Source organism: Cinclus cinclus, chromosome 2, assembly GCF_963662255.1.
Source record: "Cinclus cinclus chromosome 2, bCinCin1.1, whole genome shotgun sequence".
NCBI lineage: Eukaryota > Metazoa > Chordata > Aves > Passeriformes > Cinclidae > Cinclus > Cinclus cinclus.
Window position 1 is genome coordinate 67,723,821 of NC_085047.1, and position 13,464 is coordinate 67,737,284.

Genomic DNA, 13,464 nt, shown 5'->3' on the forward strand with positions numbered 1-13,464 from the left:
GTTTGGAAGTCTAGGTTAGATGTCTTCTAGTAGGCTCTACAGTACATAATGAATCTTCCCATTGCTTCCTATGGACCTGTGCTCTTGAATGGATAATAAATTCTTTGATTCTGGATATGAAGCTTGCAAGAGGTTGAGGATCTAACTTTTTAACTAGGTTGTTTAAGTAGCTCAATAATCCTTTCTCTTCAAAGTTAATCTGTGACTACATAAGAGTTTATTTAAAACAAAATTGGCAATAACATTTAATTATTTAGCATATTAAATGTCAGACAAAACAGTTTTGCCTCTCTTTTGAAAGTGATAAAATATTTAATTTTTCAGTGTTTTAATACAAAACATATATTAATGAGCATTTTAAAACAATTACTTAAGTTAGAATTAAAGTGAGTCTGTAAAGTTGCTAGAAAGTAAATAATCATAATTAGATGAAGGATTTTGACAGTATTTCTACAGTTGTATGGTATTGGACAAATTGTATAGGTAATCACTTAATTTAAAATATTACAATAGCATAACTGTGGAAATGTTATTGTAGTGCTGTTAAATTTTGTAATATCTTCACTGTTCTAACTTTGACCATGCAGCATGTTTAACTATGTAGTTTATATATGCTAATATATATAAAATATGTGTTTATATTTAAAAATATAGATATAAATATATAAGCATTGATGAAAAATTAAGGCAATCAAGTCCTGAAGCATAAATGTGAGAATTTCTTTTGCCTATTTTTGAAAACTTCAAGTTGAGCTTGCTTTTTATTGGCACAGTGTTCACTTGGCAAGAAGATTATTGCAGCTAGAAAAGCAAAACTCGATGCTTGTAAAAGATCTGGAACATCAGAAGGAACAAGTAACGCAGATTTCACAAGAGGTAAATCATTATTACACAAAAATTCAAAAATGTAGAAACATTGCAGAGCAGCTGTTCATAAAATGAAATGCTTTCTAAACAGTGTTTTTTATATATTTGATGTTAAAAAATGGCCTCATAATTAACCAAAACTTCATAATAGAAGTTTTCAAAGAAGCTTATATTGGGTTTTGCAACTAATATTGAAAGGAGGATTACTTTACAGGCTAAACAAGAGTGTGAGCTAGACAGACAACATTTTGATTTCTGAATAGAAGAACAGCCAGCCAAGCTAGTTTGTTCTGTTTGATACTAAATTGTTCAACAAATGTTGAACATTTGAACAATTGCTACTTCTTACACTGCTCTCCTTTGAAGATATTTAACAAACCTCAGCTTGAAATGTCCCAGAACTAGGGCAAACTAATTTTTAAACAATCTTTAAGATTCTCTTTTAATTTTCCTCGTAGGAATGAAAGGAAAACTAGGTTTGCTATTAGATGTTGCTGCCATATGTAATTTGTAGGCTTACTATTTCAGGAATGTGGTTAACAGTTTGATTTTTAAAGCCACAGTAATCACAAATTAGAATTGCTACACTCAAGTACTTCACAGAGTGCAAATACTTGAATTTCTGCGTATTTTTAAATTGCATGAATTTTATAAATTTTATATGTATATATATGATTATATAGATTATTTCAGTGAAAGATACATGAACAGTGAAGTTTGGGGATTTTTTTAACTAATACTATCATTTGTTATGTATTCCTAGTATATCATGGTAATTTCTATTTGACTAAAACATATTCTCTCAGGTTCTTACTTGGAAGACATCAGGAAATTGGTGAATCCATTGTTATGCTTGATATTCTTCCATATCACTATTCTTTATCTTAAATTTTTCTGTGTTTCACTTCAATACACTCCTTTATTGCAGTAGTTTTATACTTACTTCTAGATCAGTGATGAAAGATTCAGTATCAGTGACCTTAGTTCAAATTCCTGCAACTTTCCACAGGAACATCTTCAGCTCATTTTTTTCCTGCCATTAAATTTTCGATCTTATACCATGTAATTGCATAGTTTCAATCACAATACAATCCAGTACAAAGTTAAATGTTGGGGTTTTTTGTGCAAAGTTCTAAAAGTACTCTTTGCTGTCTTTACGTAATTTTTACTCCAAGCTATTATCTTTCTTGTGTTATATTTTTTTTTTTAATTTAAGAACAAACCAGGACTCCTGTAGACTACAGCATGTTTAGGTAGCCCATTATTATCCTTTTGACTGACAGTTTGTTCTGTCATCTAGGTGAAGTCTAGAACATGGATAAAAAGCTGATGCAAAAATGATTTTTTCAGCTTTTGGTTTGAACTTGGCTCAAATACTGCTACTTAAGTGCGGTATTTGTCATACAAACTTCTCAGCTTTTTAAAGGAGGCAGGAAAAGCCACGTTAAGTTGGTAAGACTGTAAACAGAGACATTTACTCATTTTTTTAATCAATGGAAGCTGGTACGTTAAAACCCTTGAAAATGAGATTAGGGAAATGTAGAGAGTGGTACCATTATTGCAGTGAAAATAGCACACATTTAGAACAGAAAAGTGAGAAGATAATGTACTAGTTATCAGTTTGAAGGTGGTGTGTTTCCTTTTATATGTGTGTAATAACAGGTTTGGAGCTTATATTAATATGCAACTGATAAAAATCAATAATATCCAATAATAATTCAGTAATAATCAAGTAATTGTGCTTTATAAGTTAAAATATTTATCATAGTTCTACCTTTTTTTTTCAGCTTGACAGAGCAAATTCTTTGTTGAACCAAGCACAACAGCCATACAAATACCTCATCGAAACTGTGCAACAGAGAGATTCTCAAATAAGTCTACAGAAAGAGCATATTACACAACTTGAAAAAGATGTCAGGTAATTAAAATCACTGATTCTTGTTTTACTTTCTCTTAAGCTGAAGATAAAATCACTTATATTTTTATCATAAAAAAAAGTGCTATTGTCCACAACGTTGAGATGTTAACACTCCATCATTGACTGCCTCCAGTCTTCATGGTGGAACTGTAGCACTTGTTATTTCTCTCACAATGTCAGAAGAGGGTACTTTAGGCTTGAAAAAAGTAGCCGTGACAGGTTTAAAGTGAGTTTGGAGTTGAGAAGAGCTCTCATGAATTAGAGAAGAGTTCAGAAGAATAAAAGGAAAGAATGACACACCAGTTGTACAACACTAAAAATAAAGAAAAGAAGTCAGAAAAAAATAATACAGTAGCCCACCAGTATGGGGTGTTTCAGCCATAATTAGAGCGTATGTTCTCATGGAGACTGTGATTTGCTGCTGTATCCAAGAGCTCTCTGACCACTGAGCAACTACCCAGCATCAAGTTGCCAGCAACTTCCCTAACATCTGATTCTCAGGTAAGATGCTACAAAATAATGTTCCTTGGTTTTCAAGAAAGTTTTAAGAGTCCCTCTGCTCTACAGAAGAATTAGCATTTTAAGTATTGGGAGTTTATGTGGTGTCTTGGTTTTGGAAAAGCAAACAGTAACTATTAGGAGACATTAATGTGATTCTATTATGAAGCAATTGCATGAAAAATACAGGGTTTTCCACTAATATACTGAAGCAATTAAAATTAAAAATACAGGGTTCACCGTAGTTAATCTTACATGCTGTCTTACATATGTATCTATTCAGAGTGTTTTGATGGTTTAGGATAGTATTTGGTTATCCCTTGAGGAATACCTAAAAATGCTTATTATCCAAGCACATATATATATGAATCAATAAGTTTAAAAATAAACTGAAATATTCATCCATGCTTCCTGAAAATATATCTTTCACTGGGCTTAACTTTGATTCAGTAAGAACAGATCTTTTTTTAATGCCAGAATCAAGCGGTTTTAATATTTTCTTAGACTTATTACATTATAAGAAACACTTCAAAGATAAATTATATTTTTCCAGGAAATGAAAAATCACAGTGTTTTCTATATACAGTGTCTTATTTTCCAATTGTGAAAAATATGAAAGAATTGGTCACAAATTTTCAGATTATGTTAATAATCATGGAATGGTTTCATTATTCACAAAGTAGTCCAAAAGTCTCTTAAAAGGAAGATAGAAAGGGAATAAATAGGTGAGGTCATTTCTGAAAGTGTATGCTTCATGCTTTAAAATCTAAAAGAACTTAAATGTGTTATTAACATTGATTTTCTTGAGTTAAATGGCTCATTGCCAGTAATCTGTGTGGTTAGATAGTCTTCTTAAATTTACCCTACAAATTAAGGTACCTAAATTAGAGACTTAGGTCAATTTTCCTTAGTAGTTCATGGAGGAGGTAACGTCTCCAAAAAGTAATTCAGATTTTGGGTGGAGTGAGTTATTTCCTAGAGCTGCCTATTATTCTCCATTAACGGTAAAGGAAATTTTTTTCATCTTAAAGGGCCTCAGGTTAAGGAAGAAAATGGATCTGCCCCACAGTATGAGCATTTATTGTAAACCTACCAGCAGTACTCAACTGTGGGGAGCTGTGGTGTGCTTACCATTAGTCTGTGATTCTGTAAATGAAAGTGTGGCCTGACCAAAAAAAAAAAAAAAAATTATAGCAAAAAAACATTAACACTTACTTTGCACATCAAATATTTTGGTAAGATTTTTTTTCCTGTAGTTTCCAGTATTTCTTGTGAACTGAAAATAGATTTTGCTCCACGATCACAAGTTTGCCTAGTTTCATAGGCCAGAGAAATTCTTGGGAACAGCCTAATATCTTTGGGCTTTTGGTACATATTAGTAGTCCCTAGTTCTGCTATTCATAACTCCACATTTAAAACAAAGGTCCTGAATTGTTAGGTGGTATTCCCTGGCACACGTGAGAAATCATAATCTGGGATAGAATCAATAATGTTGGTCCTTTGCTCTCCCATAAGTGAGAGGAAGGTTAGAGGCAGGGATTTCTAACCAGAGAACAGTTACATTCAAGAATTTATCATGAGGATAACCTTTTGGAATCTGCTGATGACAGTTTTAAATTAAAATATCCCTTAGGTGATTTTAGATCACTCTCAGATATTCCAGAGCTGAATCAGAATAAGATTTAAGTAAATTAATGATAATCCCTACCAAATATACACCAAGTGAGGGTCTGCTAGATCAAAAGATTTAGCCCAGTATTCCTATCCCTCTTAGTTTATTAAACAGAATTTTGTTGGTTTGTGCATGGAATATTTTTGAGAGGATGAGTTCAGAGAATTAGTGCTCCTCAAGGAGAGCCTTAAATTCTGCAGATAATGTTGGTGCTATTAGAAAAGTATTAGTGGAAACTCCAAACATGGTTTATGAAGCCTAGTTCCTCTGTATCTCAGAGATAAGGAAAAATGTTAATATTTGTAAAACCATTTCAAAATGAAATTGTTCTTTCAACCAATTCCTATGGTTAACAGTTAATACTGCAATTCTGCAGCAGCTTCTAAACTGAGGTTTAATTTGTGCTACAGTTACACAAGGTATACAATAATGCGCTAGTTCTATTTCTAAACAGCAATTTCACAAGGACTAGCTAAAAGAAAAACAGTGCTTGAATTCTTGTTTTCAGACAGACCTTCAAAAATATTAGTGATTTTTTGGATACATTCTTTTTAATCTCATTTTCAAGTGATTGGAGACAAATTAATGTGGCACTGATATGCCTGCACCCTGAGAATCAAGACTGAATAATTAATTTATCCTTACAGCTGCTCCATGCTTGATCATAATTTTCCTTCCTTCTTGTTTAGTGTGCAGATTCAATGGTGGAAGGGTGTTCTTTTTGTATTGTGTTCTTATCTCATCTGCTCATCAAGAGGGATGGTTCTGCATTATGTAAATCCTGGATTCCTCAAGCAGAACAGGCACATCTGTGTTATCCGTGCCAGTGTTCTCTATCACTTATCATTTGTGTGTGGAGGGATCAGCAAGGACTTACTTGCAAGTGAATTTACCTTTTTAGTCTTAACCTGTAATTGCCTTCTGTATTGGCAGTGATCGTGGCCAATAGTCTTTTTAGAACATATTCCTGGGGCGATTAGGTTCCAGCAGATTTCCCAGGATGATGAGTCAGTACTTTCTTACCACCTGTAAATGTTTTGCAGCAACCTGCAGCACTTTGTATTTCCATGTCTATTGAGAAATTTGTTGGTTGCACTGGATGTGAGTTTGATTCTGTGATGAAATAGAATGTTGTTGAATCAGCACAAGAAGAAGACAAGCACTAGGGAGGCTATTTATGACAGAAATCTCATTTTGATGTTCTTGGGCTATATCTTCACCAATTTTTCACAAAATGGGCTAAATTCACTTACATAATGGTCCCTTAACAGGCAACAGATGTGTTCAGGATTCTCCACACTTGTAATTCTACTAAAGTGTCATTTCTGACAGCAGTTATTTCTGCAAGAGGTATGGGAAAGATTCAGGCAGATCATTTTGATATAATATTTTAACAAGTCCTGCAGACCTGTCTAAGTCTCATTCCAGAATGGTCTTCAAAAGTTCACTTTAACTAGAGCAGCTCACCTGCCTTCATCCCGTAAGTGTCACGCCTATAGAGCTAAGGCTGTCTTTCAGAGCCTTCATATCAAAATGTCTTCCTTGGAAGGACTGTCCAAGTGGTGCTCAAGGTTGCCTTTGTCAGTATTTGTCAGACTGAATCACAGAGTGGTTTGGATTGTAAGGAACCTTTAATGATCACCCAGTTCTACCTCCCTGCCATGGGGGGTAGAACATCTTCCACTAGATAAGGTTGCTCAAAGCCCCATTCACCTTCTCACTGAAAGGAGAGAAACAGAATACTTAGCAGACAGAATAAAAGTCTTCAAGTAGTATATCCAGCAGAGCTGGAGATACTTCGTTGGTTTGCTGAGAAGTGTGCCTGTTCTGGACATGTCTCACACAGCTCTGTGGGTCTTTAACCATACCTTCATGAGAGCTGCAAGAGCTGCTGTGGTTGGGGTAAATGCTTAGCTGGGCTGCTGTGATTTGCATGAACAACTTAGGAACCCACTGCCAGGTTATTAATGGTGTGCTGATACCACTGCTGAGGTTCAAGTGTGAAGGCACAAGCATATTACTACTCAAAGACAAGGAGAGGTTGTTCAGCAGTAATGGAGGCTCTGACAGGTGTTGCTCACATTCAGTGTTCACTCCCACTCTCATTCCCATCACTCTAGGATTCTCCCAGGCAGGCCATGGGCTGTGATGGCACTTGGCCTCAAACAGAACTTGGCTCTGAGAGCAGAACACTTCGTGTGCTTCTGAACTGAGCCATCCACCTGCAGATACGTTTCAGATACAAAACCTTGGTCTTGAGTGACAGGGTATCTTCAGGATGAACTTATAGGTTGTCTGCATATCTCAAAATACTCTGTTAAGTAACTTCTTATTTATATTAGACCACATAGCACTCTCGTTAATTAAAGTAAATAGTGATGGTTAATAAGAGCAGTGCTGTGTATGAGGGTGACTCCTTGCTGCTATAAAGAAATCTCTCTAGAATACAGTTCTTTAGCCAGAAATGAAAACATCACATTTAGCATCTTTTTGGAAAGAAATGCTTGTAACTATGTCATCCTGTGGGAAAACAAATCTCTGAGTTTCATTCTTATGTGCGTAGTGAAGTAATTGTAGTTTTAGTACATAATTTTCTGCTAAAAACATCTAGGTTTATAAATAACTGGACATGTTAAAAGGACTTCATTCATAAAGAGAAGGTATTTATTTTAAATGCAGTTACTCAAATTTCTCAGGACCAATGTCTGGTTTTAAAAGAGGTTCACTTACCAAAAGCACTACTCAAAAGCCTTAACTGTGTGGCAAATCCAGAAGCCATATAAGGATTTTGCTCACTATGAACCTTTGTACTGAAATGTTCCTTACCTAAACATTTGGGTGCTCTAATTGCCATCCAAACATAAAGCTAGGCATAATGTTAGATGAGTTTTTCCCATTGCCCAAAGAATGGGCAATGAGCTTTATATGAGAACATTGCATTCTGTGAAATATGCATCATCTGTTCCAATAGTAGTGCAGCTTACCACAGAAATGCTCCAAGCAAAATCTGTAGAAATATGTCCTTTTTATACACTTTTTGACTTGTAATACAACTTCTAAAAAGTTGTTCGGGTTTGGTTTTGGTTTTTTTTACAGTTTGAAGAAGTTATTTTAATTTGGACACTTCATGGATAGTTTTTTTAAGCCTCCTGAAACATTCCAATTAAAATCATTAAGCAATAATACTCTCCTAAATCTGTTTAAAAATCTGAGCTGTGGTTATTTAGCTGCACAACAAGAGATCACTGATATGTCACTGTATTCTCTCTTGTAAGGAACTTTTGCTTGCAAAACATCTTAGACCTCTCTTTCTAACTATGTGACTTAAGAACAAAATTTGACCTAGACTAATAAATTAACTGCCTACTTTGAGCTATTCATCTATACTTTGCAGACAAGGGATAGCTTCACTCTATGGCTATATTATATATTCAGTTATATGTACAAAACCTTTACTATTTTTATTTTGTTTTTTTCCAGTGGTAATACTGCATCTGAATATAAAATGCAAAAAAAAAAAAATCAGTATTGGAGTATTTAACATCATGCTGTAACGGCAAATTAACACAAAGGTACAATCCATTTCTTACAGCATCTGGAGTACACAGTTCACTGAAAAAGAAACATACTTTTTTTTTCAAACTGAATAGAAGTAATAATAAAATCCAGTACTATATAAACCCATGTTTATTTTGTGTGTCCAGCATAAACATATTATTCAGAATATCTAATTATAGAAGCTTCTGAACAGGATACTAACTACTGCATTTAAACTTAAGCATTAAAATGGTTTATTTGCCCAAATTGAAAAGAGCTTATGGGTTGAAACTGGAAAATGTTAGTATCCATTCTCCAGAAAAATCATGTTACCTAAAAATGTCTTACATACAATATCCAAGCTACCTTGGCTTTAGATCCTGAGTGAAGCAAGACAAAACAAGCCAGTGGTTGCTATGAGCAATGTGTATGCATATGACAAGTGTACTTTATGGTAAGCCTGCATTCCTAGTACCTGGATTCATACCTGGCTAGGCTTTAAAAGCATGATGGAATGAAACTGGATGTCCTCCCAGACAATTTGGTTTCTTCTGGAAAAGCACACAGAAAAAGCAGGACTTGCACTGTTAGTCCTCTAACACTGTTAGTCCTCTAACCTCCAGGTTAGTCCTCTAACCTGGGCTTTTTGGGCCACAGTTTTATGACATCCCAAAATGGGCACCTTCTCCACATTCAGGGTGAGGCCGTCAGTGACCAGGACTGTGGAGCACATCATGGTCCCACCTTTTTAGATGAAACTTACGACCCTTGAGCTCCAGTGTGAAGCTGGTTCGCCTAGACTCATAGATGGTGGTTTCAGAATCATAGCAAGGCACTTGAGGCACTCCATCACCAAATGGAGCAGCTCATCCTTGCCTTCAGCTGTAGATCTCCATCTTACATGGTAAAACAAGTTCTTTTGGTGATCAATGTGAAAGATAACCTTTAAAAAGACTCCAGTGTCCATCCAGATCATTGAAGGGACCTTCTTATGTGGTGACAACTTTTCTAGTACCAACAGAAAGCTAAAACACATTGCAAAGCTCCTCTCTGATTTGTCACACTTCCAGTTAAACCTGGACTAGTTTAAACTACTCTTCAATGGGAGTTTAAGATAGGTTAAAGCTAGAACCTCTTGGCTGCCATCCAAGATGCTGGTTCAGAACATTTTAAAACCAGGGACTGAAACAGTCTTCTTCCCAGGATGGAACTTTTGAAGGTACTTCTGTTTAACCTTGTTATATATTATCATTCTGTCTGGAAAGCGCTTTCTCACTCTGTTAAATGTGTATATGCCTCTTGCAGTATTCTTCCATGAGTACATGAATTATTCCTTTCTATCTGCAATGATGAGAAAGGACAAGTGTTGCAAAACTACAAAATTTAAAATCTGCACATGCCTTGGTAATTCTATAGCAATGTGTATGACAGAAAACATATCAAGTGCTACTGAATGATATAGTAGTCTGTGTCCTATATTTGACTATAAACAAAGAAAATTAGAAATGTTCTACCTAGGTCGTTCATGTAATAATACTTCAGAAGGTATAAGCTGTGTAAGTAGAATAGGTTCTGTTCTGTTCTGTTCTGTTCTGTAGATGAAACTGAACCTCATATATGAACTTCTGATTCAGTCATGAACACTGATGTTTATGCTTATTCAGCACACTACTTAAGTCATAGAGAAACTTCTATTATTGCTTCTCTAATAAGTTTGTGAGCCTCTAGAAGGATTAGTTTATGTTCTTAGAAAATACAGAAACCCAAGAAAAAGTGGCATGCAAGTTATAACACATGAACCCAAGAAAAAGAAGGTGCAGCAATTTCATCATGATGAAAAATGTGACAGAAAATAAGACTCTTAAAATTCTTAAAATATTATTGTAGTTTTAAAAAATGTTATTACTTTTATTTTAAATAGTTGAAACAACTGAGCAATTTGGCAAAGGGATGCATTTTTTTCTGAAAATTAATGAATGCCTAGAAGGAATTGACAGTCATAATTTACAATACAGAGCTTGTAAGGAGCTGCCAGAAAATCTCTGGGGCAAAGGATGATGTTGCTTATTTGAAACAAGAGGGTGATACACAGCCAATTAAAGATTGATTTATTTGTTGATCATTTCTGGATCAAATATTGAACATATTACATAAATTGTGTTTTAAACATATGTAATTTCTCCATTTATAAAATTTTAATATATTTGCTTTTGAACTCCTGACCTGTTTGCAGTATTACATATTTGCATTCCATATGCAGAATTGCATTTTTCATAGATGTTCATTTATGTTACAGTTTATATTGCACAGCGTATTTAGTTAAGTCATGTTAATGGCATATATAACATGTCTTCCAAGAAAATCTCTGTGACTGTTCTAACAAAATAGATTATATACTGGTATTATGCATGCATTAGTCTAAAATTTAATGTTAGAAACTGAGGCTGTGTCTAAATAGGAAAATGCATTTAATTATTATAGAACTGCTGCCTGGACCCACATGTATGCTGAAGATTTCAAATATTCATGTTCTATATCTATGAATACAAAGAATGATTCAAGTTAAGCTTTACATTCAGCTATAAAGCATGCCTTCATGTTAAATCAGTTTTCATACTTGGTTCATAGGACAAACTTGATCCCATGCATTATCTTGGAATAAAAAAATTAAAATTAACAAAAATACATTTACAGTTTGTGCAGAAACTACATAGCTAAAGGGGGAGGAGCTGGATGTTTTTCTTCCTTGTATTTGCTATTTTCAGAATTCTAAATACAGTAGTATAAAAAGAGTTTATGCAGTGTGCTACTGCTAGTGATTAATACAACAAAGAAATCCACATTTTGATTCGGAAGTGTAGGTATAAGGAAGCTTACTGTGGTTATAAAATAATCTCATTTTGCCTAGAAGAAACTAAGAAATTATAACAGAAGATTCTGATCATTTAAATTACCCTTCAGAGAAAAAAAAAATTATAAAGGGTTTGAATAGTTTTTCTGTTTTACTAAAATAAGATATGTGTATCAGTACATTTGGGCCCATTTATAAAAATTTCAGTGCTTAAATGTAGAGAAGGATCATTTGACACAATTACTTGAGCAGATTGTTATTGTTGCCAGTATTTAGCTTTAGAAAATGCATGTTTCATCCAGAACACATGATTAAAAGAGATTATCTGTTGCTATTACTGCATTTCCTATCCTCTTTTTACCAGTCTTTTAAATAAAGAAAAGACAGCTTTGCTGCGTGTCAAGAATCAAATGGCAGCAGATTTGGAGAGACTTCTAAATGACCGTGAGGTAATCTTCCTCTTTTAGCTGTACTATCATAAGTGTACTTTTTTGCTAGTGGCCCTTTAACCATGGAGAAAAACAATTGTTTACTTTGGTTTGATTTGTTAGCATTTTCTTGTCTGCATCTTTTTCAGCAACACAGGTGACTGTGTCTGTCAGGTACTGGGGGGGAGGGGGGGGGCGTTGTTCAGTTGTACTTTCAGTTGTTAAATTCTCTCTGATTATGATAATTATTGTCTCTGTTCTTTCTTTTATTTTGCCTTGAATGGTGTTTGGCAATTGCAAGTATTTAACAAGAATCTAGATAAAGACAATGAAATTGATACACATGTAATCTGCAAGGTCTACATGTGCCACAGTATGCCTCAGGATCTCTCTGTGCTCCCTAATCCTTGCAGCCAAACATTGACCCAAGCATTGTTCAATTCATTTCTGATACACTCTTTTGAATTCCTTTTCAACTCCAAAATAGGGGTTAGGGAGAGGAAACAAGATTATAGTTACACAGGTTTCCAAGAAGAATCGGGGTACTTATTTGTGTACTGCCTGAATTTCATCTGAGCAAGAATCAGGGTGCTACTGGACTGGAATACACTCTTAGATTTAAAGTATGCAAAATTATGCCATTTACGGAACTCTAAAGGCTCTTGCCAAGATTTTTATCTAAACAATTTTAATAGACTTATATGTCATGGCGTATGAGAGAAAATCTGCAGATTAAATGTCTCAAACAAAGGGTGAATATAAATGAAATTCGCTGCAAGAATCTGAGAATGTGAATTAATATCATATAATTTTCTGAAGCTGAAGAGTACTGAAGATATAAAACCAAAAGCTGACCTAAGCAGCTATTAAATCTTTTCCCAGAGCTGCTGCATGATTTTGCAAGGATTTGCAGAGAAAATGCAACATTGACACATCAGGAATTATGACTATGAGGAAAACCAGAGCAAGTTATAGGTACAGAGTGATGGGACCTAGCTACCCACTTACCTGTTCAAAAAGTGATCGTAGAGGTAAATCAATAGTTCTCTGACAACATCTTTCTATTCTCTTACTGATAAGAGAAAAGCTGGAGAGATTCCTTTCAAGGAAGGTACAAGTCCCCTAAATTATCCTGTCAGAGATTGTATTATCACTCATTTTAATACATTATTTTCATGGAAAACTGACTGTCCACCTCCAAAATTGTTTTCCCTTGTCTCTTTGCATGCAATTCATCACATTCCCTTCTTAGATCAGTAAACCAAAATCCATGTCATTAATTGGTCCAAACTAGTTTTGTCTGTCCCAAGCACTTAAAAAACTCCTTTTTGTTAGAATGAAAACAAAATGGTTTCACTGATAGCTGAGTCCAAGTGAGCCTCAACTTAAATGAAATCTACTAATTGTTTGTTGAGTTCTAAACCAAACTAATCTGATTTAAACATTTCTAGATAGTTTATAAACCTTACTGTTATATTCATGCTTTATCATATCCTTATATTAATGATATGAAAAATACTCTGAGGAAATAACGATGTAATTGTATAAACATGTAGTGGTTTTCTCCAATATCATAGGCCCATGGCCTAATATCAAATTAATTTCTGTCGAAATTTCCTGTTCATACTCTTTCTTTCCCAACCAGGGGTGCTGCCAGCTAGTTATGCTCACAAAGCAGTCACACCTTGGGTGC

At 34.6% G+C, this 13,464-nt stretch overlaps 1 protein-coding gene across 1 annotated transcript in view; it reads left to right on the top strand.

Moving 5' to 3' along the window:
- PIBF1 (progesterone immunomodulatory binding factor 1) overlaps window positions 1-13,464 on the top strand; it is a 105,575-nt gene that overhangs the window by 73,103 nt on the left and 19,008 nt on the right. Inside the window, exons 14-16 of the mRNA XM_062514790.1 lie at window positions 774-876; window positions 2,655-2,785; window positions 11,708-11,792. Of these exons, the coding sequence (XP_062370774.1) occupies window positions 774-876; window positions 2,655-2,785; window positions 11,708-11,792 (319 nt within the window). The remainder of the gene's footprint in view (window positions 1-773; window positions 877-2,654; window positions 2,786-11,707; window positions 11,793-13,464) is intronic.